Here is a 26,652-nt window from a genome sequence, read left to right on the forward strand (position 1 = left end):
TGCAGGTCGTTCGAGTGTTTTATTAGTCCTCTTTGTAATTTATGCTAAATTTTGACCAAAGGTTTAACTGACAAAATGTTAGTGCATGTCAACAAAAATTATATCGTTGGATTCGTATTTGAACAAAAAATTTAATAGTATAATTTTTAGTGATACGCATGAACATTTTGTTAGTTAAATTTACGGTCAAAATTTGGCACGGATTACAATGAAGACCAACAAACCAGGACGAAGGTAGTATATACAGTCTCTATTTAAGAGAAATACATCGATGCCATACTATTGTGTTCACGATTTGTACGTGGGCCTATGTTTAGCCTATGCATCGCGTGAACATGATATTCTTCATGGGCTTATTTGAATTTGCCCCACACGAGAGTAAATGTATCTATGTGGGCTCGGTAGGTCACACACTATGATAGTCATTAGAGCAAGGATAATAGTATAGCCAACTGTTGGCTATAAAAAAATGACATGCCATCTATAGCCAACCCTATAGCCAATATGTATAACAATTCGCTATAAGTATGTTCTACTTTATTAATGCATGAGACACCTTCCACTCACATAGTGCCTACCAACATGTGTTATAGCTGGCTTTTGCATGAGAGCCCGCTTAGAGCAAATACAATAGGGTGACATAAGCAGGCTATAAGGAATAGAATAATACTTATATCTTTGCTTAGTTGGAGGAGAAAGAACAGAAGAGAAAAGAGAAACGAGCTCAACACGAGACCTAAGACACTTTGTGAGGATGTAAGGTGGGCCAATTATTGATAAACTAGTACATATTTAAAATTACTATTGTACATGCAGGCTAAGAGGTTGGCTATAGATGACATGGCAACTTCTTATAGCCGGCAGTTGGCTGTATTATTTACCATGCTCTTACATTCTCTCATCTATCCTCTCTCCTCCAACTAAGTATAGAAATATTATTTTACTCCTTACTACCTGCTGACTATATCATATTATACTTGCTCTTATTTTTAGGCTGGTCATAATGGGAGTATCATAGCTAGTATCATGCATGTCAACTAGGCAATTTAGATGAGGTGACATAGAATTAAATAAAGAAAGAGAGGGTTGGGTATCATATCATGATACCATATCATAATAAATGCAATACTACTATGTGTCATGCATGGCAATAAATAAATTCATCTATGATACTATGCATTAGATAGTATCATAAAGTAGTATCATATGCATGATACTAACTTATGACACTACCCATTACAAGCAGCCTTAGGCTAAGGCCAACTCCACCGCGCGACCCCATCCCGTCTGGCCCCGTCTGTTTGGGGTAAAAGGGACAGACCAGACGGCCCAGCGCGCGACGGCCTAGACCCATCAGGTCCGTTTTGTGTCCGGGCCGATCCATTTCGAGCGCAAACATGCGTCGGGTTTGGGTCGCGGCGGACAGCGAGCTGACGCGTCGAACATCCGCGTTGGGGCCGCGTGGCAGGCGGCCACCTACCTCTCACCCGCCAACATCAATGCGCACGCGCGGGTGGCCCCACCTGCATCCGCCCAGCGAACGGTCGCCGTCCTTCTTAAATGGGAAGCCGTGGACCCGTCGCCGTCCACACTTCCCACTCCGGCCCTCTCTGCCCCCTCGAAACCCGACACGTCCCAAACCCTAGCCGCTCCCCGTCCTCGAACTCGCCGGCCGGCCGCCTCGCAGCCATGGGGCTATGGAACCACGACCGCAAGGGAAGCACGACCACGAGGCCGGCTTCTCCTCGGGACGCCGCCGCGGCTCCGTGAAAGAGGAGGCCGCATCGCCGCCGCGCACCTCCCGTCGGGCCCCCGCGCCTGCCCCATTCACCATCGCCCCTAGGGCCGCCGGCGAGCGCGACCGGCAGTACCTCAACGCCGACGTATGCCGACGTTATTGGGAGACGCGGACGCCTGTCCCGTGGAGCGACGTCCACCTCCCCAACAACTGGCACCTCTCCGTCGACCGGGTCCCGATCCCGCCGGTCCCGATGAGCGGTCGTGCACGCCGCGATGAGATCGAGCGCCGCCGCCGCCTCCTCCCCGACGACCTCTACTACAACGATAGGTACGTCCCCGACTCCGTGCTCTGGGACACGTGGCTCCAGGACGAGCACGACGTGCGGCGCGCTTCCTACTTCGTCGGCACGGCGTCGGGGCCGCAGCGGCCACGTCGGGAGGTGCGCGGGCGTACGCGGGTGTGCGGCCTCACGCCCACGCCGTCGCCTTCCCATCTCTGTCGCCACCTCCACCTCCTCGCATGACAGCGGAGGAGGAGGCCCGGCTCATGCAACGTGTCATGGAGGACTCCATGAACACGCACGATGAGCGTCAATGGCCGGGCCTCGAGGAGACGATGGCCCTCTCTGCGGCCGGCGACGTCGCCATCCCCGAGCTGGAGATGGTGACGGCGGAGGAGGTGATGGAGGAGGCGTCGGTGGCCGCATTCCACCCGGGCCTGGTGGGCCAGCAGTGGAGCTGGTCGTGCACGGCTCCGGAGATGGCCGACGATGTGGGGCATGAACTGGTGCCCCACGCCGCCGCGGTCACCGGAGCGGGACGCGTCGCCACGGGAGGAGGTGGTGTAGGCACCCGCCGCGTTCCAGCCCGCCCCCGCGTACCACGGACCGCCGGCCCACCTCTGGACGCCGCCGGACTACGTCGACCTCGTCAGCAACGATGACGACACCGACGGTCACTGAAGACGGCGACAGCCACGACATCAACGGGCATTGAAGACGGCGGGCCGCGTTTTTTATTTTGTTTTATGTTAATTATGGCAATGTAACCGTGAAACTGGGCCGTTTTGTGGCCGTGAACCCTAACTTATGTTTTATGTTTTTTATTTGCGTTTATTTTACTTTTTAGGCATTTTATTTAAGTTTTCTATTTATCTTAATCACATCCAACACGTACATGATTTGGGAGTCGTGCGATGGAGTCGGCGTAAGCAACTTGGACCAGTAAATGCATATGCGGCAGTCTTCAAGTCTACGAACGACGAGGAAAGAGAGCCGCGACACCCGGTCCAGTCCAATCCAAGTCCAAGGTGTGCGAAATTTCGGCAAGCTGCCAAAAACTCCTCTTGCCGGCGCCCGTCCGGCCGCCCCACACAAGCCACGAAATTCTCGCCCGCTTAGCCACACAGCCAGCGGTCGGCGACGCACTCGAAGCAGCGCGCGCAAGCTACCCCCAAACCCACCGGATAATCATCCCTTGCGCCGGCCACGAGCGCGAGAGAAGCAGCGGCAGCGATGGAGCCGGAGGGGGTGCGGCACCGGATGGTGGAGGTGGCCAAGGGGGTGCGGCTGCACGTGGCGGAGGCGGGGCCCGAGGACGGCCCCGCGGTGCTGCTCGTGCACGGCTTCCCGGACCTCTGGTACGGCTGGCGCCACCAGATGGCCGCCCTGGCGGCCCGGGGCTTCCGCGCCGTCGCGCCTGACATGCGCGGCTACGGCGACTCCGACGCCCCGCCCTCCGCGGGCTCCTACTCCATCTTCCACCTCGTCGGCGACCTCGTGGCCCTCATCGCCGACCTCGCTCAGCCCCAGGTCTTAGCATCGAACCCGTTCGCCCTTCGAGATCCCCCACGCCGGCCATGCTCCTTGCTAAGATTGCTGTTTCATTCTCGGGCTCGCGTGGCAGGTGTTCGTGGTTGGACACGACTGGGGCGCACTCGTGGCATGGCAGCTCTGCCTGCTCCGGCCGGACCTTGTGCGGGCGCTCGTTAACCTCAGCGTGGCCTACCACCCGCGCAGCTCCGAGGGGAGCCCGCTCCAGGTCATCAGGGCCTTGTGCGGGGAAGACCACTACATGTGCCGTTTCCAGGTGGAGCCCTTCATCTCCTTTCTGTCCTGCTTATGGCAAACATAATCAATGTCATTATGAGTTGTGTTCATCTGTCCTGACGACTTTATTGGATAGGGGTCTGTTTACTGGTCGTGGCAAAACAATTGAACCGGTTCATAGTTGTTGGCATAATTTCGTGTGTTAGACGATTGTCTTCATGGTGGGCTGTTCGTGATGCTTACCAAGGGATCGAACCAAACAAGATTATTCGAACTTCGGAATTCCAGATAGATAACAATGGAGAAATGGTAATAAACAAGAAATATCGGTATATTAGATTGGAGGTTGAGTAGTGTTTTTTTTTCTCCAATACGCCTGGGAGCGTATCATTGCATTGAGTAGTGTTTTTCACTAAGGAAATTGAGTTATTGGTTCAATTGAAATTGGATACTTCGTATTGTCTTTTTTGAAGCTGGTAACTTAACATTATCGCATTCCTGAGATACATAGTAGGTAAAACCATTGTTTCTTGAAATATGCCAAATTTACTTGTTGAAGCTTTATTTTCTATGCAATTACACCTATGTCCTTATCAGGTTAAGAACCCGAGTACCTTAAGTACTATAAATCTTCAGTAACAAACTTTAGTTCTTATTGACATTGTGCTTTTGTTGAAACCCAAAAATTACAATATCGCATTTTCAAGATATGGAGTGTGCAAGGCTCCAAGTAAAAGCATTTTCTTGAAAGACACCATGCTTTGCAAACAACAACACGGATCTTTATCTTTACTCTTATAAAGATTTCACTCGGTGATGGCGGTCTGCTCACTTTCAGGCCACATCACATGTTTGACATGACAAATGCCTGATATGTGAGCAGATGTAGATGATTTGGTCTTGTTTTAATCCATTTTGATCTGTAGCAACACAAGGAATTGAACGTGTATCCGTAAGTATATGGGAAAACATCTCTGTAACAAGCACACAAAAAAATCAGGGAACACACAACATCCCTTTTGCAGAGCTGTAAATAACAATACGGAGTATTACAGTGATTACAGTTAGCCTTAAAAACATTCAACTGACTGACAGATTATAATTGTCTATCTTGTCATTGCCTGGATTTCTTTTTCGAGTATAGGACTTCAACAATTCCTACCTGCAGACTCAGGTTTAAAAGTATCTCCTGACACAGTACTAGATGTTGCTGTTTAATTGCTTATTCTTAGATATAGTTTTCGTCTGCACCAACATCGCTTCAGATTTGGTTTGTCGGAAACAGTCGTTCATATGCATTACTGAATTATGCATGCAGGAGCCTGGAGTCGCTGAAGCCGAATTTGCTCTATACGACAATAGTCATAAGTTTAAGACGGTCTTTGGAATGCGCAAACCAGCTCCTCCTATTCTACCCAAGGACAAGACCTTCTTTGACTCACTAGATTCGGATGGTACTTGCCCTCCATGGTTGTCTGAAGAAGATATTTCCTACTATGCAGACAAATTTGAGAAGACAGGGTTTACAGGAGGGCTTAACTACTACAGATGCATGGACTTGTATGTCACCTACGGCCCATTCTCACTGTCTTGGTTTTACAATTTACTGCTTTATTTACTAATGTTAGCCAGGAAAGTTACTTCATTTCAATTGGTTACTGATGATATACTCTGTACTGCGTAACTTTATGCTTTCGAGTGATCAGATGAGGGGAATTGCATCCTAAATGCTAGTTGTCGTAACCTACAAAGACTAGGAACCTAGTGGCAAAATGTACAGAAACATGCTCTTTCTTAGCAATTTTAAATTGATATATATACGTATGTCTGAACTACATATCTGATTGCGCCAACTTCAGTTCATAAGTTTTATGGGTGAAGGCATTTTACCAGAGTTAACGCAGGCGTTAGATCTGGCTCAACTTACTTTCGTGTTCATGCAGGAATTGGGAGCTTTCTGCACCATGGACTGGAGCTCCAATAAAAGTAGCAACAAAATTCATCGTTGGGGACCTTGACGTTACATACAATGTACCGGGGGTGAAAGACTACATTCACAAGGGTGGCTTGAAAGCGAGCGTGCCGAATCTGGAGGATGTGGTTGTCATGGAGGGAGTGAGTCACTTCTGCAACCAGGAGAAGCCTAATGAGGTTTCAGATTACATCTGCGAGTTCTTCAGCAAGTTCTGATTATATCAAGAGAGTCTCGGCGAACCTACCTGTTTCGGTTCTGTTTATGTACTTATAAGTTGTTGATTACACATGCCATGATACTGAAATTTCTCTAAATAAAACCATGGTCTGATTGTCACAGAAGAATTACTGTGAACTTTCATGTCCTCCTGTTTCTATGCAGAGGGGCAAAGTGTAACCTGTGGGCAGCAGTGAAATCTTAGCAGCTGAAACCGGTAGAAAAAACCACCAGATTACCATTTCTTCTTTATTCGGGCTGTCTTTTGGACCTCTTTTTTTCTTTTGGTTAGGTTCATACTGAGGTAGTGGACAAACATATGGGAAGAATATGGGCAGGGGCAAATTTCCTATTATTGTGGGCAAATAGAATTGCTTGACTTGTTAAATTAAGTTCAACTTCAAACTTACAAAAAAATATTGCAAAAATAACGTAAACTCTTCCATTGAAGGCTTGTGTTTTACTTTAGGCTAGTTGAAGCAGTTGTGTGAGATGTTCTGAAACACCTCTGCCTCTAGGGCAGCTGAGTTTTGCCGTGAAAATCTTGAAAGGGATGTACGGCTCCGCTGCCTCTGGAACTCAACCGTTCCAATGCTGACCTGCAGAGGGAAATTTGTTAGTTTCTGGCGTAGCTAGGTGTATCATGAGTAGTTGATGAACATGCTGAACCGCGAGTAACTTCACATTGTAGAATAGCGCCTTTTTTTTTAACACTACGATCAACAAACTGGGAAGCAGATTGTCGATGATCTTGGCGTTGTTCACTGGTTTTCTTTTTTTTTCCTTTTGAAGTTTATTTTATTTTTCCTTTGTTTAGAAATTTCAAAAAATGTTCATGTTTTCAATTTTTTGCCTATTTTCTAAAAGAAAATTGTATTTTTAGAAAATATTCACAATTTCATGAAATGTTTGGATTTTCAAAATTGTTTGTGTTTTAAAATTTTATTCCCAATTTCAAAAAATCTTCGGATTTTCCAATAAATGTCCGTGTATTTTTAAAAAAGTTTGCACTTCCAAATATTCTTCACAATTAATTTTTTTTTGCGAATTTTCACAACTAAAAGAAAGTGTGGCACTTGACATGAGTGGTGAACTATCTCAAAAACAATGAACTAAAAGAAAGTGTTAGAACAACCAAAAAAAAATAACATGCTACAGTAGCAGCTACAGTACTCGGGTATGGGCTGATCCCTGCGTGCTTCAGGTATGCAGCCCATTACCTCCCCGACTTGTCAGCGCATTCCGCTTCCCCTCTCTAGTAGTAGTAGGTTCCGCTAGAAGGCCCGGCCTCCCGTACAATGATGAAGCAGCACGGCAGGAGCCACCGTCGGCTTTGAAAAGGGCGGAGTGGAGAAAGGTATCGCTGAGCTCCTCCATCCAACTGCTTCCACCACAAGCCAAGCCACACTGCCTTCCACGCCAGAGATTCGCAGCCATGTCCGACGAGCTCAAGCGCGGGATCGCGGGCGCCGCCGCCGTCGCCGCCTCCCACCCGGCGCCCTACGCGCCGCGGGCCCCGGCCGACGCCGACCGCAGGCTCGCCGCCTCCGCCACCGCCTCGCTGGGCTCCCCGCCGCCGGCCGCCGCGTCGCCCACGGCGCACAAGATCACGCTCAAGAGCGCCGACATGAAGGAGGAGATGCAGAAGGAGGCGTTCGACATCTCCCGCGTCGTAATCCCCTTTCTCCCTGCACATTGGATTCTCGATTTGGTCCCGCCGCGCTGTCCCAGCGTGGCTGGCCGCTGGGGTTTGGTGTGGGGAATTTGTTTATTTGTTTGTCCTTTTTTGCATACTAGGCGTTCGAGAAGCACACCATGGAGAAGGACATCGCGGAGTACATCAAGAAGGAGTTCGACAAGAACCACGGCCCCACCTGGCACTGCATCGTCGGCCGCAACTTCGGTAATCCCCTCTCTTCCCCCATTCCTTTTCGAAATAGCGTTGTACGGAGGATGCGTCTGTGGTGGATGTACTTTGGGGTGATTTGGCTTGCTTGAGCGTGGCCATTTTCTTCTCTTCTGAGGCGACCATAAACTTCTGTTGATGAATATATCTCCTAGGGGACAGTGACTGAGGCATAATTTCTGTGGATGTCAGATGCAGCAATAGAATGCTAAGTTAACTGCATAAGTGACCCTTTAGATTATGTATTTCAGAAGTACTTTGAAGGGCCAATATTAATAGAATGGCCCTAAGGATAAATCATCTGATGTCTTTTAGGTCAACGCAAAAGCAAGCTGGCACTTAGGAAATAGGATGTGCTAATGTAGTGTGATTCCTTGCTCATATGGCTCATTGTTTGGATGCTATTTTTTCTACCAATGTAAGTATTTGCTCAGGTTCTCGCCAGTATCAACCAGATCCAACTTTCCGTAGCTATAACTCAGTTTGTTGTATTTTCAGCTGAGAAATCTGGAATTTATGTTTCAGTCTTTCTTGTATAAAACTAATTAGAGTAAATTGCATTTGGGTCCTTGTATGTTGATCTTATAATGAGATGCATGGAAAACTGATATGGCATGTTATGTAGATTTCTCAGCTGACTTGGTAATGCCATGCCACAAGATTTTCTTTGTCATGCCACATGGTATGCCGTGTCATCTTAGAGGTTTACATGATGCACCATATCATTTGTTTCCATCTTCCCATTATTAAAACTTCGACAGTTAACATTAGGCTGAAAGAAATTTTGGGGACCTCAAATGCAATTAGCTCATTCGAATGGTGAAGTGGTTCTAGAAGAACAACAGATTAATCAAATGTCTTCATGTGTGCAGACAGTTACGTGTTACTGTTAATTATACATTTTCCACTCTGCCTTCTACAAAAAAAGGGTTATCTTACTTGAGGGGTAACCGTTTCATTTCACCAGATTTCTTAGAGTTTGTTGACAGTATTTATTTGCAAGCCAGATCATTTTACAGTAGAAGGTCGCATCAGGAATACAGATAATCATTAAGTTATTGCACGTATGGTCGATTTGCATGGTTTTTTTTTTCTCTTTAGCTGGCACTGACCAAACAACAATGATAGCCATTAGGCCCATGACAAGAGAGTCGTTTCATTTGTGTTTGCTGTGATTATTGAAATCCCGCATCTTGGTTGCAAATCAGTGTTTTCCTTTGTATTATAATATTATTTTCTTCACATTTGTTAGTCTAAACTTTAGCAACACATCAAGTTTTCTTTTCCAATAAACAGAGAGGGGGACCAAGGGAACATATGGCTCTACTTTTGTTATATTGATTGTTATTACTTGCTACGCTCCTCACCCTGAAAGGAGCCAGGCCTATTTGATTGGCCACTATGGTTGCCTCAGTTTGCCACCATTGGAGTAAGGCTGATTTGATCAAGGTAGACGGATGTTAGTCTAAACTTTAGCAACACATCAAGTTTTCTTTTCCAATAAACAGAGAGGGGGACCAAGGGAACATATGGCTCTACTTTTGTTATATTGATTGTTATTACTTGCTACGCTCCTCACCCTGAAAGGAGCTAGGCCTATTTGATTGGCCACTATGGTTGCCTCAGTTTGCCACCATTCGAGTAAGGCTGGTTTGATCAAGGTAGATAGGTGTTTGGTTTGTGACCACAACAACAACAATAACTGGTGCTCCATTTGACACAATACCAGCTGTTAAATCCCATGTCATGACCTTTAGATGATCTCGTGGTTCCATGTCGTATTGGTGATTATGTCCCAAAAACTAAATCCTAAAGTGAAAGAACAAATTTTGTTAATATTAGGGCTCTCTAGTTGGCTGTACAGACGCTAGAGAAAGCTTACCTTTGCTTCTCAAAGTCTTGTAGAAAATGTAGAAAGATTTTGATTCACTAATTTCATCAGTCAATCTAATAAGTATGATTGGGTGAATTGCTCATAGTATATTCTCTTTGGCCCATTTTTGGTGTTTATTTGTTTAATTCCCAAGGTTTAGCTTGTGTGTATTTCTTGTCTTGCTTTGCTTTTGTGGATTTTCTTAGAGGGGTGTCATCTTCTCAAACCAGTCAGAGGATACTCAAACTTTGTCAGTCCCACTGGAGTTATTATTTGTTTTGGTATGTTCCATCCAGGAGCTTTAGTTTATGTGGCCCATGAGCTGAAGGTTAAAAACCTCCAAAGAAAAAACCATTCAGTATGATTGGTTGTGTATTATTGTGGTGAACCATAGTAGCCGGGTTCGCGGGTCGAGGGTGCGTTCTGTGACCCGGGGTCGATTGACCCCAATCGAGGGTCGGGGACGAGGTGGGTTCGTGATGGGTCGTCAGGCGGATCGCGACCCTGATCGATCGATGATACCCCAGAACCCCAGATCAAGAACAACTGCGGGGAAACGGGTGTCATGGTGAATCGAGGGTTACCTAGTAATCGCGCTCCAAATTCAGAAATCCACCGGACTGTTGGTGTCCGCCGTCTGCAGTCCGCCACTCGCCGCCGGTCGTCGAGCTTCTTGGTGTGGTATCCGCCCTCTCTCACCTTGCTCCCATAGTCCTGCCATTGATGGATAAGAGGCCTCGATGGATAAACGCTTGGTGTGAAAGATTTGGCCTCGATGGAAGCTGGAAGGGCAAACTGGAGGAGTGCTGAACGACTCGTGGCTTGGAACGGGATCGGAGACTAGAGCTCTGCAGATGAAGTAAAGAAGAAAGATATGGGAATAGTTACTCTTGGTGTGATAGAATATGGTAAATGAGAAGGTCACGCCGTAGACGGCTGACTTGTGGCGTCATTTTTTCTGGGAAAGTAGGAGGGAAATAAATCACCACTCAGATCATAATCTTTTCAGGCGGGAATGGCGGGATCTCTCTTTCCATCCATGGCAAAATCACCATGACCCAGAGTCATCGACCCGAAATAGTTTGGGTCACGACCCACGTTCCCAATTGATGTCCCGGAGATGTATACCCCTCGTCGAACCTCGATCCGGAGGGGTGGCGAACCACGACCCGCGACCCCGTTCCTCGACCCGGCCGACCCTGATTCCTGGCAACTATGTGGTGAACTGTAGGGAGTTCTGCCTTTGCTTGGGAACGTAACAAGTGAGCTGACAAACGATGGGAACATAATCACATTTCTTTTTTTAAGCTGTTCCCTTGGTTGGTGTAGGGAGATTGGGTATATGTTGAAACAGCTAGCTGCTAAAACATTGAAAGATAATAACTTAAACTGACTACTCCCGATTTGCCTCCCATTTTCATTCCCACTCTATATAGTGAGTTGCAGTTAAGACTTAAGAGGCTAGTGGTGTATTTTATTATACTTGTTGTCTTGAGTTTCATTTGTTGATCCTGGGCAATAAACTATTGCCCCCATACCTGGTTGCTGGTTTGCCTAAGAGATCCTTTTGAGAACTTCAAATGCTGGAAGCTACACATGATATGATACAATATTTTTCACTGTTATAATCTACAGCACTTGTCTGATGATCTCGGACCCTTTGCTATAGACAAAAGATACATACGAGTGCAAGCAATGTTGCTAATTATTATTTTCATCGCATTTGCAGGTTCCTATGTGACGCACGAGACGAACTACTTTGTGTATTTCTACATTGATTCTAAAGCTGTCTTGCTATTTAAGTCTGGGTGATGGGCGCAGCTGATCCTTCTCCCGCTGGCGTCAATCACCTGTGTGCCCCTCTTTGATCCACGTCTGCAACTGAACTGGAAAATCAGAAATTTGGAAACGACTCCATGTTGGTGTGAAATCTTAGATCGTGTCTTTGTTTTGCTTTGTTTCAGCTAGGTGTTGTTGACGTTGTCTCATTGTAATATTGCCACAAAATCGAACGAGAAGTCATCGTCGACAATGTACGAAAAACTGTCTGATCTACTGACTTGCCAAGTGTCCTGGCCTCGTGGGATGGTCAAATTCAGAATTTACATTTTGCTCGTATTGAGTCATACACCCCACCCCGGATAACCTGCACTAGTTGTGTGTTCATATGGGGCGTGTTTGGTTACATTGCCGATTCAGCCTGGCTCTATTGAGCCGGTTTGAGGGGATGCAGGCCAAAAAACCCCAGATGCACATAGTTTGGTTGCCTGCATGCCCTTAGTTGCACGAGACAAATATTTTTGACCCAGCGTTTGGTTGCCCGCATTGCATTAGGTGCACATATGACATGGTGTTTGGTTGCAACCTGCATAAGATGTTGTCACCACTTTTAACTAATGGTGACCTTATCACACACAATCTGAACATAGTGCCAGCTAGTTAAACAAATGACAGTTCATCCTAACTACAATCAAATGACAGATCAAATTATTAAGAGCCATTGACTAAATAGAGGATAGTTCATCGGTGTTGTTGTTTCATCTTCCTCTTCTGCTGCTGCTGCTTCTTCCTCTTCTTTTGTGCTTCTGCTGCTGCTGTTTCTTCTTCCTCTTCTTCAAATCCTGCACTGACCTCTGTTAAGCCACATTGCCTCTGCCCGCTCCAACCTTTTTGTTCTTCCAACCGTCATTGTCAAATGCCTCCACATCATGGCTAGAGCTAACAACATCGTCAGACACGTGTTCATCAAAGCCCCACTGGAGGATCCAGTTATGCAGAATGCAACAAGCAAGAACTAGTTTAACCTGAGTGGGGTATGGGTGGAATGGCTTCTGATCCAGGATCTTAAACCTATTCTTCAGAGCTCCAAATGCCCTCTCAACAGTTACTCTAAGGCTGGAGTGTCTGAGACTAAGTAGCTCCTGTGCAGTCCTAGGAAAGTTCCTACCAGAGAACTCGTTGAGATGGTACCTGGTTTTCCTGAAGGGTGGAAGAACACCCGGCCGACATGCATAGCCAGCATCTCCAAGGTAGAACTTGCCGTCGGGGATGTTGATCCCATCAGGTCGACTCATGTTGTCAGTGAGAATGTTTGCATCATGCGCTGACCCCTCCCAGCCAGCCAGCACATATGTGAATCTCAGATCAAAGTCAACAGCAGCAAGCACATTCTGGCTTGTGTAGTGCTTCCTCCCCCTGTATGTTGCAGACTATGACCTAGGAACTCTGGCAGTGACATGAGTACCATCTATTGCCCCAATGTAGTCCTGAAAATGGCATCACTAGCCTGTGTTAGTGCTGAACTTGCAAAATACAAGCATATCAAGCAATGAAAAGTGTATATTGTCAATGCTCACCTTGAAGTATGGATACCATCTTAGGCTTCTGCGAATCTTGGGTGGAGTCTGGCCAGATGGTCTCCTGATCATCTCTCCTCTAAGCTCCCCAACAGCAAAAAGCACCTGCTTGAAGTACCTAGAGATGGTCTCCATTGACCTCCTGAACGTGTTGTGAATGACCCTAAACCTCTGGTTATGCCAACAACATGGAGGAACATGGCCACTTGCTCTTCGACACTGGTGTTGATGCTATCTTGTAACAGGCCCCTGCTCCTGAAGGTCTCGACAAGCCTGGCAAATGGTGCTCTTTTCATTCTAAGCATCCACAGAGCCTCGACGTCATTGCAGTTGTAGATGTAGCTCAGATTTTGGATCCTCTCCTGTTCCCGGGGAAACAATGGACCATAGCGGATCAACGGTCTCCCAGCACGACGAACAGCTCTCTGGTGCATGAACACTACCCATGCCTGAATCACACTAATCAGTGCTGCTGCCTGGATTATCAGCCTCATCCGTGCGTCCATAACCTAGTCGACATCGACGGTTCGTTCAGTGGCAAATCGATCCTACACCTAGCTTAAAGGCCTAACCACTGAGCTAACAAAGGGGGAGGGGGTGCTGCTTACCGGCATCGAAGACGAGGACGGCGTAGGGGAGCCATGGCACAGAGTAGGTCGACCAGACGCTGGCCAACAGCAAGGGGAGCACCAGATCAGCCGCAAACGCCGCTGCCTATAGCGCAGATCTGAAATCGCAGCCGCCGCCGGTGGTGAGGCAGTGCAGAAGAAAGGGGGGCAGTGGCTATGGATGAGCGAGTGAAAGGGGGGTGAGACGAATTTGGCGCCGGGACGACGCGCCAAATTTCCATCTCCCGCCACCCCCCCACCCGCGCCTCGCTCCCGCCCAGCGACCTTGCGCCGCACTCCGCCTGGCTCGCGAGAAACTGCCGATCCGAGGGTTTCCAGCGAGCCAGGCTTTGGGCTGCTTTGAGAAGCGTGCGATGCAAACCCAACAGTAAAACCTGGCAACCAAACAGGCCTCTCCCTTTCCGCGCGGGCCTGGTTGGGCTCGGTGCGGGCAACCAAACACGCCCGTGGTAAGTCACCCGGGGAGCAGCTCTGGCTGTGTGCACCCAGCCCGGGGTATTTCCTTTTGAAGAAACTGGCACGCTGCTGTGAGCGTGGGATTCGAGGTTTTTGGCTGTTTCTGGTGCAAGATCTCGTCGATCTGTGAGCACGGTGTATCTTCCCGTTAATTGGGTTCTCCACGCGGAGGATAATCCTTGTCGCTGTTTTCTGGTCAGCTATACTAAACCATCGTATCTCATGAAGGATCAATTGTTTTTTTAATGGAAGAAAGATCAATCGATTTGACGCAGAGTTCACAGCAACGGAGAGACGTTTTGGCATGACAAGGTTCACATATGAGTAAACGCACTCGAGCCCGTGACGTCGACGTGCGGCCGGTGCGGTGAGATGCGATGCTTCCTTTCCGGTCGCCGTCGTGAGTGCAAGGCAACGTCCGTTCGATCGAAGCGACCTGATTCCATGCCGCCTGCACGCAGCAATGTCCACGCTGCTCGGACAGTGAGAAAAAGTGTTCACGGACGGTGACGACGCCGCGCGACCTAATAATTAGCCTACGCACGCGCACCTTAGAGAGACAGACGACTAGGTGTTTTAGAAAGCCGTCGTGTATTCCTAAAAAAAAAAACCGTCGTATATCTGCCTTTTTTTTGCGGACTCAAACCTTGTATTACTCAATCACAGTATCATTACAATCCTCGGCAACTAACTCCAGGACTTCCGGAGGACCCGATCCTAACCAAGTCATAGTCCTCTTATTTAGACGACCAAAGGAGGCTAACAAGTCGCTCGCCTTATTTCGTGAGCGAGCTACATGAGTAATACAAGTTTTATGACGGCTTAATAAGTTTCTAATCTCATTAACTAAAGACGAGTAGACCAAACGATCAATATCTCCACAAGTGAGCATAGCCACAGCAGCAGAAGAGTCAAGCTCAACTTGTATCGGCAGCGTAGTGCGTTGAACCGAAGAGGACAACCCCTCCAAGCAAGCAAAAAGCTCAGCTTCCAGTGCATCTCGGCAGGTCCGTAACACCCTACACGCTGAGAAGATGATTCCTCCTACCTCATCTCTCAAGATCATACCTGCCCCAGCATCTTCACATGACACAAAAGCTCCATCTGTGTTTAGTTTTGTCCACCCATGCATCGGTTTTTCCCAGCTAGGCAACGTAGCCTTAAGATGGACCGATTGCAGACTATTGTCCATCATAATGCTGGCCTTTCCTCTCCCTGCATCTACACCTTTATCGTTCTTGATGGCCACCAGAGAGTCCAGATAGCTCTGCAGGAAACGGACCGATACTTCCATCAGTGGTACCGGTTTATGATGCACCACCTCATTGCGTATGAACCAACTTCTCCAGAACACGAGAAGTATCATACACCTCTCAATATCGCTCATAGGCGCGAGTACTTGCAGTAGCCACTCCCTGCCACAATTAACAAAAGACTGTATCCGAGGTAATCTCCAGACTTTTGCCATTCTCAAGTATAGATCCCTCCCGAACTGGCACCGCACGAACGGGTGAAAATTATCTTCCGTGTCTAGTCCACAGACCGGGCAAACACTTGTGGTCTCCAATCCGATCTTATGCTTATTTTTCCACGTTGGCAACCCATCGGTCATGACTCTCCATGCAAAGTTTGCCACTCTTGGCGGAGCACCACAACTCCAGATGAACTTCCAACAGCTTCTCGCACCTGACGGCGACGAACTAGAGAATTCTGCGTTGGCCCTGTGTATCTCGTCGAACGCCAGCTGATATGCACTCTTCACAGAGAAGACACCCAACTTGTCCGGCCCCCACGCAAGAACATCCTCGCCTCGCCTAAGTGACACCCTGATTTTCAGAATCTCCAACACATCTGCTTGCATGAGATATTGGTTCAAAGTTTGAACTTTCCAGGTCCCATTGTCATTCAAAAGATCGGACACATATCGAATGCGACAGACACCCTGCCTCGAGATCGGTTTGTAAGAGAAAGGCCTTGGTATCCAGCTATCTCGCCACACCCGAATGCTTCTCCCATCGCCTATTCTCCAAATCAGACCTTTCTTTAACAACTCCAAACCATGGCTAATAGCCTGCCAAGATGATGAGGCATTTCCAGCAAACACCGTGTCTTCTAACTTGCCCGCCGGGTAGTATTTGGATTTGAGCAAACGGGCGCACAAGCTATCCGGCCTTGTGATCAACCTCCAAGCTTGGTGAGCTAGCAGGGCTTGGTTGAATAGGCAAAAATCTCGGAAACCAATTCCACCTCTATCTTTTGGTTGCATAAGATGATCCCAACCCTTCCAATGCACCTTCCTCTTCCCCTTCTCTGACCCCCAGTAAAAGTTCCTCACCATTCTAGTGAGATCATCACACACCGAGAACGGAAGCTTAAACACTCCCATTATATATGTGGGTAGAGCTTGGGCGACAGACTTTATAAGCACTTCCCTCCCCGGCTGCGCCAACAATCCGTCACCCCACTGGACAATTCTTTTGGTAAGTCTTGTTTGGAGGTTTTGAAACTTCCCTTTAGACATGCGACCCTCGGGTGTTGGAAGACCCAAGTATTTCTCCTCAAAAACTAGACTTTTGACTTTAAGAACATCCCTAACCTGCTCCTGATCGGGGGCCGGACATGCTTCCCCGAAGAAAATAGAGCACTTGTCATAGTTCAAGCTTTGACCCGTGGCCATACTATAAAGATCCAAAGCTGCTTTAACCTGCTCCGCTTGATCCCTCGTAGCCTGAAAGAACAACATGGAATCATCTGCAAACAACAAGTGGGATATACCCGGGGCTCTCCTACAAATTTTCACGGGAGCAATATCTCCGACTTGTACCTTGCTTTTCAAAATAGCTGAAAGTCCATCTGCCACAAATAGGAATAAAAACGGAGAGAGTGGGTCTCCTTGCCATAGCCCACGCGACGGTGCAAATGAATCCAGGAGAGTTCCATTTAATTTAATTGAATACCTCACCGATGTGACGCACGCCATAATCCAATCAATCCATCTGTGAGAGAACCCTAACCTTTGCATCACCTGCTTCAAGAAAGCCCAATCAACTCTATCATAAGCTTTTGACAAGTCCAGCTTATACGCACAAAAACTCCTTGAGGGGTCCTTTTCTTGTTTAATATAATGCAAGCACTCGAAAGCAACCAAGGCATTGTCAGTAATCATCCTGCCTGGTATGAAAGCACTTTGCTCCACCGAGATTATGCCATCCAACAAAGGCCTTAATCTATTAACAAGGCACTTTGAGATTACCTTGTACGTGACATTACAAAGACTTATTGGCCTATAATCCGACATCCTTGAGGGATTAGATATTTTTGGAATGAGCACAATTGTTGTATCATTAACACCCTCAGGCATAACACCGGAACTGAAAAACTCCCTGACCGCAGCCATGACTCCCTCCTTCACCGTACTCCAATTCCGTTGAAAGAAACGTGCGGGAAATCCATCCGGCCCTGGTGCCTTCAAAGGCCCAATTTGAAACAATGCGTCAGAGATCTCCTTGTCCGTAAACGGCGCGCACAGCCTATCATTATCAGCCTGCGACACCACTCATTCAAACAAACTTACTACTTCAGATGCATTGGAGGAAGTATTTACAGCAAATATATTATGGAAATACTCATTTGCGATATTGCTCATCGTTGCAAACTCAGTATGAACGGTTCCAATGCTGTCCGTCAACTCCCTGATCTTATTCTTTCTCGCTCTCCAAACTGCTTTGCTTTGAAAGTACTTGGTGTTTCGATCTCCTTCCTTCAGCCAGGATATCCTCGATCTCTGCATCCACAACATCTCTTCCTGATACAACAGCTCATTCATTTTATCCATGACACTCCTTATTTCTTCCCTGTCCGCATTCATGTGCATAAGCTCCTCTAGTTGGCTTCTAGACCTCGCAAGTTCTCTAGTTACATTGCCAAATTTCCTGCTCCATGAACCTAGCGCAGTCATTGTTTTTGACAGGGCCTCCCTCAACTGCGCAAGGTTATGAATCTCCCCTACTGCTGTCCATGCTTCTTCCACCACTTTTGGCAACGCCGAATCTCTCTCCCAAAATACCTCGTACCTGCGGCATGTTACTCTCGCCGGTCCCGAGTCCGGTTCCCCTTTAAGGAAGACCACAAGGTGATCAGAACACGGGGACGGTATATGCTCAACTGCAGCAAAAGCGAATAAATTTCGCCAGTCATTTGTAGCCACTGCTCGGTCAAGTCTCACCTTGACATTTGCCGACCTCCCTCTTCTGTTATCGTATGTGAAGGGAAGGCCGGTGAACCCAAGATCTACTAATTCACATACCTCCAGCGTATCCCTGAACGCTACCATCTGTGCTTCCGCCCTTGGCGTGACTGAAAAATGCTCGAAGTCCCACATAGCTTCGTTAAAGTCACCGATAACTAGCCAGGGCAAATTATTAGCAGTTTTCATATCCCGTAACCTAGTCCACATTAGGTGTCTATTTTCCACCCGCGGTTCTCCATATACAAAGGTAGCTCTCCACTCCGGCGCTCCTTCCCGAACCCTAATAGCTACATCAATGAACCTGTCATCCTTGTTGAGAATATCCACCACACATTCTTCTCTCCAATATAGTGCCAAACCACCACTTAGACCATTGCTATCCACTCCACAAAAACCCTTCAGACCAAGTTTTGCGCGGATCCTTTTCATCTTCTCCTCCTTTTGTCTTGTTTCACACAAAAACACCAGCATGGGGGAACGCGACTTACACAACGTCGCTAGCTCACGAACTGTCCGGGTGTTCCCCCCTCCCCGGCAGTTCCAACTTAGGCAATTCATTGGACCCGGCGGTCCTCCTCACCGGAGGCTGCCTGTGAAGTGGTGTCCATGTCAACTCCCTCCCTTTCCTCCCCCACTGCCTCCCCTTGCTTCCTCCTTTTCACTATTGGTTTCTTGCCCGGAGTGCCCTTAGGGTCCGACGGGATCCCTACACCATTGGCATCGCCAAACTCCAAGCGAAGGACCGCATCTGCCACCTTACCTCCTAGGTTCAGCCCACCCTGGCCCCTCACATTGACCACAGCATCCTCATCCACCAGCCTCTTCCTCATTGTACGTTCCTCCGCCGCCTTCATCATCTTAAACTGCATGATATCCATCCCCACGGTCAGCTCCAAACCACCCTCCCTTTGAGAAACCACCTCCTCCTTCTCCTCCGCAGCGTCAGCCCTACTACCTCTAGCTTCACCTCCTCTACCACCCCTACTTCCTCCACGCCCCCACCCAGCAGGTCCAGCACCTCCTCTACCTCCATCGCTCCCTCCACCTCTACCACCTCGACCACCGGAACCCACTGGTTCACTAACCCAATGCAGCCAATCCCCCCATTCACGAAGTGCACTGTCATGTACTCCGTCTCCGCATTCCTCCACAACATGTCCCATACGCCCACAAAAAAAGCAAAAATCTGGGAGTTTCTCATAAAACACCGAGTACCTCTTCCTCTCCTTCAAGGTAATATGCACAAACCTTACTAATGGTGTTGTTACATTGACGAACACACAGACTCTCAGGAAGTTTGATGGGTTGTGTTGGGGATCGTAGCAGAATTTTAAAATTTTCCTACGCTCACCAAGATCCATCTATGGAGTATACTAGCAACGAGGGGAAAGGAGTGCATCTACATACCCTTGTAGATCGCGAGCGGAAGCGTTCCAATGAACGTGGATGACGGAGTCGTACTCGCCGTGATTCAAATCACCGATGACCGAGTGCCGAACGGACGGCACCTCCGCGTTCAACACACGTACGGTGCAGCGACGTCTCCTCCTTCTTGATCCAGCAAGGGGAAGGAGAGGTTGATGGAGATCCAGCAACACGACGGCGTGGTGGTGGATGTAGCGGGTCTCGGCAGGGCTTCGCCGAGCTTCTGCGAGAGGGAGAGGTGTAGCAGGGGAGGAGGGAGGCGCCCAAGGCTGTAATACAACTGCCCTCCCTCCCCCCCTTTATATAGGCCCCCTGGGAGGGGGGGGGGGCGGCGGCCAGGGGGGTAACTTACCCCCCAAGTCAAGTGGGGCGCCCCCCCACCCTAGGGTTTCCAACCCTAGGCGCGGGGGGAAGGCCCATGGGGGCGCCCCAGCCCACTATGGGCTGGTTCCCTTCCCACTTCAGCCCATGGGGCCCTCCGGGACAGGTGCCCCCACTCGGTGGACCCCGGGACCCTTCCGGTGGTCCCGGTACAATACCGGTAACCCCCGAAACTTTCCCGGTGGCCGAAACTTGACTTCCTATATATAATTCTTCACCTCCGGACCATTCCGGAACTCCTCGTGACGTCCGGGATCTCATCCGGGACTCCGAACAACTTTCGGGTTTCCGCATACTCATATCTCTTCAACCCTAGCGTCACCGAACCTTAAGTGTGTAGACCCTACGGGTTCGGGAGACATGCAGACATGACCGAGACGCCTCTCCGGTCAATAACCAACAGCGGGATCTGGATACCCATGTTGGCTCCCACATGTTCCACGATGATCTCATCGGATGAACCACGATGTCGAGGATTCAATCAATCCCGTATACAATTCCCTTTGTCAATCGGTATGTTACTTGCCCGAGATTCGATCGTCGGTATCCCAATACCTTGTTCAATCTCGTTACCGGCAAGTCTCTTTACTCGTACCGCAATGCATGATCCCGTGACCAACGCCTTAGTCACATTGAGCTCATTATGATGATGCATTACCGAGTGGGCCCAGAGATACCTCTCCGTCATACGGAGTGACAAATCCCAGTCTCGATCCGTGCCAACCCAACAGACACTTTCGGAGATACCCGTAGTGCACCTTTATAGTCACCCAGTTACGTTGTGACGTTTGGCACACCCAAAGCACTCTTACGGTATCCGGGAGTTGCACGATCTCATGGTCTAAGGAAAAGATACTTGACATTGGAAAAGCTCTAGCAAACGAAACTACACGATCTTTTATGCTATGCTTAGGATTGGGTCTTGTCCATCACATCATTCTCCTAATGATGTGATCCCGTTATCAACGACATCCAATGTCCATAGTCAGGAAACCATGACTATCGGTTGATCAACGAGCTAGTCAACTAGAGGCTTACTAGGGACACGTTGTGGTCTATATATTCACACATGTATTACGATTTCCGGATAACACAATTATAGCATGAACAATAGACAATTATCATGAACAAAGAAATATAATAATAACCATTTATTATTGCCTCTAGGGCATATTTCCAACAGTCTCCCACTTGCACTAGAGTCAATAATCTAGTTACATTGTGATGAATCGAACACCCATTGCGTCCTGGTGTTGATCATGTTTTGCTCTAGGGAGAGGTTTAGTCAACGGATCTGCTACATTCAGGTCCGTATGTACTTTACAAATATCTATGTCTCCATTTTGAACACTTTCACGAATGGAGTTGAAGCGACGCTTGATATGCCTGGTCTTCCTGTGAAACCTGGGCTCCTTCGCAAGGGCAATAGCTCCAGTGTTGTCACAGAAGAGAGTCATCGGGCCCGACGCATTGGGAATCACCCCTAGGTCGGTAATGAACTCCTTCATCCAGACTGCTTCCTGTGCTGCCTCCGAGGCTGCCATGTACTCCGCTTCACATGTAGATCCCGCCACGACGCTTTGCTTGCAACTGCACCAGCTTACTGCTCCTCCATTCAAAATATACACGTATCCGGTTTGTGACTTCGAGTCATCCAGATCTGTGTCGAAGCTAGCGTCGACGTAACCCTTTACGACGAGCTCTTCGTCACCTCCATAAACGAGAAACATATCCTTAGTCCTCTTCAGGTACTTCAGGATATTCTTGACCGCTGTCCAGTGTTCCATGCCGGGATTACTTTGGTACCTTCCTACCAAACTTACGGCAAGGTTTACATCAGGTCTGGTACACAGCATGGCATACATAATAGACCCTATGGCCGAGGCATAGGGGATGACACTCATCTTTTCTCTATCTTCTGCCGTGGTCGGGCATTGAGCCGTGCTCAATTGCACACCTTGCAATACAGGCAAGAACCCCTTCTTGGACTGATCCATATTGAACTTCTTCAATATCTTGTCAAGGTATGTACTCTGTGAAAGACCAATGAGGCGTCTTGATCTATCTCTATAGATCTTGATGCCTAATATATAAGCAGCTTCTCCAAGGTCCTTCATTGAAAAACACTTATTCAAATAGGCCTTTATACTTTCCAAGAATTCTATATCATTTCCCATCAATAGTATGTCATCCACATATAATATGAGAAATGCTACAGAGCTCCCACTCACTTTCTTGTAAACACAGGCTTCTCCATAAGTCTGTGTAAACCCAAACGCTTTGATCATCTCATCAAAGCGAATGTTCCAACTCCGAGATGCTTGCACCAGCCCATAGATTGAGCGCTGGAGCTTGCATACTTTGTTAGCATTCTTAGGATCGACAAAACCTTCCGGCTGCATCATATACAACTCTTCCTTAAGGAAGCCGTTAAGGAATGCCGTTTTGACGTCCATCTGCCATATCTCATAATCATAGTATGCGGCAATTGCTAACATGATTCGGACGGACTTCAGCTTCGCTACGGGTGAGAAAGTCTCATCGTAGTCAACCCCTTGAACTTGTCGATAACCCTTAGCGACAAGTCGAGCTTTGTAGATGGTCACATTACCATCCGCGTCCGTCTTCTTCTTAAAGATCCATTTGTTTTCTATGGCTCGCCGATCATCGGGCAAGTCAGTCAAAGTCCATACTTCGTTTTCATACATGGATCCTATCTCGGATTTCATGGCTTCTAGCCATTTGTCGGAATCCGGGCCCGCCATCGCTTCTTCATAGTTCGAAGGTTCACCGTTGTCTAACAACATGATTTCCAGGACAGGGTTGCCGTACCACTCTGGTGCGGAACGTGTCCTTGTGGACCTACGAAGTTCAGTAGTAACTTGATCCGAAGCTTCATGATCATCATCATTAACTTCCTCCCCAGTCGGTGTAGGCACCACAGGAACATCTTCCCGCGCTGCGCTACTTTCCGGTTCGGAAGGGGTGACTATCACCTCATCAAGTTCCACTTTCCTCCCACTCAATTCTTTCGAGAGAAACTCCTTCTCCAGAAAGGACCCGTTCTTGGCAACGAAGATCTTGCCTTCGGATCTGAGGTAGAAGGTATACCCAATAGTTTCCTTAGGGTATCCTATGAAGACGCATTTTTCCGACTTGGGTTCGAGCTTTTCAGGTTGAAGTTTCTTGACATAAGCATCGCATCCCCAAACTTTTAGAAACGACAGCTTAGGTTTCTTCCCAAACCATAATTCATACGGTGTCGTCTCAACGGATTTCGACGGAGCCCTATTTAAAGTGAATGCGGCAGTCTCTAAAGCATAGCCCCAAAATGAGAGCGGTAAATCGGTAAGAGACATCATAGATCGCACCATATCCAATAGAGTGCGATTACGACGTTCGGACACACCGTTTCGCTGAGGTGTTCCAGGCGGCGTGAGTTGTGAAACGATTCCACATTTCCTTAAGTGCGCACCAAATTCGTGACTTAAATATTCTCCACCACGATCTGATCGTAAGAATTTTATTCTCCTGTCACGTTGATTCTCAACCTCACTCTGAAATTCCTTGAACTTTTCAAAGGTTTCAGACTTGTGTTTCATTAGGTAGACATACCCATATCTACTTAAGTCATCAGTGAGAGTGAGAACATAACGATATCCTCCGCGAGCCTCAACACTCATTGGACCGCACACATCGGTATGTATGATTTCCAATAAGTTGGTTGCTCGCTCCATTGTTCCGGAGAACGGAGTCTTGGTCATCTTACCCATGAGGCATGGTTCGCACGTGTCAAATGATTCGTAATCAAGAGACTCCAAAAGTCCATCTGCATGGAGCTTCTTCATGCGCTTGACACCAATGTGACCAAGGCGGCAGTGCCACAAGTATGTGGGACTATCGTTATCAACTTTACATCTTTTGGTATTCACACTATGAATATGTGTAACATCACGTTCGAGATTCATCAAGAATAAACCATTAACCAGCGGGGCATGACCATAAAACATATCTCTCATATAAATAGAACAACCATTATTCTCGGATTTAAATGAGTAGCCATCTCGAATTAAACGAGATCCAGATACAATGTTCATGCTCAAAGCTGGCACTAAATAACAATTATTGAGGTTTAAAACTAATCCCGTAGGTAGATGCAGAGGTAGCGTGCCGACGGCGATCACATCGACCTTGGAACCATTCCCGACGCGCATCGTCACCTCGTCCTTCGCCAGTCTCCGTTTATTCCGTAGTTCCTGTTTTGAGTTACAAATATGAGCAACCGCACCGGTATCAAATACCCAGGAGCTACTACGAGTACTGGTAAGGTACACATCAATTACATGTATATCACATATACCTTTGGTGTTGCCGGCCTTCTTGTCCGCTAAGTATTTGGGGCAGTTCCGCTTCCAGTGACCACTTCCCTTGCAATAAAAGCACTCAGTCTCAGGCTTGGGTCCATTCTTCGACTTCTTCCCAGTAACTGGCTTACCGGGCGCGGCAACTCCCTTGCCGTCCTTCTTGAAGTTCTTCTTACCCTTGCCCTTCTTGAACTTAGTGGTTTTATTCACCATCAACACTTGATGTTCTTTTCTGATCTCCACCTCCGCTGATTTCAGCATTGAATATACCTCAGGAATGGTCTTTTCCATCCCCTGCATATTGAAGTTCATCACAAAGCTCTTGTAGCTTGGTGGAAGCGACTGGAGGATTCTGTCAATGACCGCGTCATCCGGGAGATTAACTCCCAGCTGGGATAAGCGGTTGTGTAACCCAGACATTCTGAGTATGTGCTCACTAACAGAACTATTCTCCTCCATTTTACAGCTGAAGAACTTGTCGGAGACTTCATATCTCTCGACCCGGGCATGAGCTTGGAAAACCATTTTCAGCTCCTCGAACATCTCATATGCTCCATGTTTCTCAAAACGCTTTTGGAGACCCGGTTCTAAGCTGTAAAGCATGCCGCACTGAACGAGGGAGTAATCATCAGCACGCTGCTGCCAAGCGTTCATAACGTCTTGGTTCTCTGGGATTGGTGCTTCACCTAGCGGTGCTTCTAAGACATAATCTTTCTTGGCTGCTATGAGGATGATCCTCAGGTTCCGGACCCAGTCCGTATAGTTGCTGCCATCATCTTTCAGCTTGGTTTTCTCTAGGAACGCGTTGAAATTGAGGACAACGTGGGCCATTTGATCTACAAGACATAGTGTAAAGATTTTAGACTAAGTTCATGATAATTAAGTTCATCTAATCAAATTACTCAATGAACTCCCACTCAGATAGACATCCCTCCAGTCATCTAAGTGAAACATGATCCGAATTAACTAGGCCGTGTCCGATCATCACGTGAGACGGACTAGTCAAGATCGGTGAACATCTCCATGTTGATCGTATCTTCTATACGACTCATGCTCGACCTTTCGGTCCTCCGTGTTCCGAGGCCATGTCTGTACATGCTAGGCTCGTCAAGTCAACCTAAGTGTATTGCGTGTGTTCCGAGGCCATGTCTGTACATGCTAGGCTCGTCAACACCCGTTGTATGCGAACGTTAGAATCTATCACACCCGATCATCACGTGGTGCTTCGAAACAACGAACCTTCGCAACGGTGCACAGTTAGGGGGAACACTTTCTTGAAATTATCATAAGGGATCATCTTACTTACTACCGTCGTTCTAAGCAAATAAGATGCAAAAACATGATAAACATCACATGCAATCAAATAGTGACATGATATGGCCAATATCATTATGCTCCTTTGATCTCCATCTTCGGGGCACCATGATCATCTTCGTCACCGGCATGACACCATGATCTCCATCATCATGATCTCCATCATTGTGTCTTCATGAAGTCGTCACGCCAACGATTACTTCTACTTCTATGGCTAACGCGTTTAGCAACAAAGTAAAGTAATTTACATGGCGTTATTCAATGACACGCAGGTCATACAAAATAATAAAGACAACTCCTATGGCTCCTGCCGGTTGTCATACTCATCGACATGCAAGTCGTGATTCCTATTACAAGAATATGATCAATCTCATACATCACATATATCATTCATCACATCTTCTGGCCATATCACATCACATAGCACTTGCTGCAAAAACAAGTTAGACGTCCTCTAATTGTTGTTGCAAGTTTTTACGTGGCTTGTATAGGTTTCTAGCAAGAACGTTTCTTACCTACGTAAAACCACAACGTGATTTGCCAATTTCTATTTACCCTTCATAAGGACCCTTTTCATCGAGTCCGTTCCGACTAAAGTAGGAGAGACAGACACCCGCTAGCCACCTTATGCAACTAGTGCATGTCAGTCGGTGGAACCTGTCTCACGTAAGCGTACGTGTAAGGTCGGTCCGGGCCGCTTCATCCCACAATACCGCCGAA

At 47.6% G+C, this 26,652-nt stretch overlaps 2 protein-coding genes across 2 annotated transcripts; both read left to right on the top strand.

Moving 5' to 3' along the window:
* Positions 1 to 3,017: 3,017 nt before the first annotated feature.
* Positions 3,018 to 6,104, top strand: LOC123078051 (epoxide hydrolase A). The gene is made up of 4 exons (XM_044500439.1): positions 3,018 to 3,551; positions 3,646 to 3,828; positions 5,107 to 5,348; positions 5,732 to 6,104. Exons 1-4 carry the CDS (start codon positions 3,255 to 3,257, stop codon positions 5,976 to 5,978), a joined length of 969 nt encoding a protein of 322 aa, XP_044356374.1. The 5' UTR covers positions 3,018 to 3,254; the 3' UTR covers positions 5,979 to 6,104.
* Positions 6,105 to 7,255: 1,151 nt separating this feature from the next.
* LOC123078052 (dynein light chain 1, cytoplasmic) lies at positions 7,256 to 11,874 on the top strand. Its single transcript, XM_044500440.1, has 3 exons — positions 7,256 to 7,651; positions 7,777 to 7,882; positions 11,488 to 11,874. Exons 1-3 carry the CDS (start codon positions 7,415 to 7,417, stop codon positions 11,568 to 11,570), a joined length of 426 nt encoding a protein of 141 aa, XP_044356375.1. The 5' UTR covers positions 7,256 to 7,414; the 3' UTR covers positions 11,571 to 11,874.
* Positions 11,875 to 26,652: the final 14,778 nt, after the last annotated feature.

Source organism: Triticum aestivum, chromosome 3D, assembly GCF_018294505.1.
Source record: "Triticum aestivum cultivar Chinese Spring chromosome 3D, IWGSC CS RefSeq v2.1, whole genome shotgun sequence".
Taxonomy (NCBI): Eukaryota; Viridiplantae; Streptophyta; class Magnoliopsida; order Poales; family Poaceae; genus Triticum; species Triticum aestivum.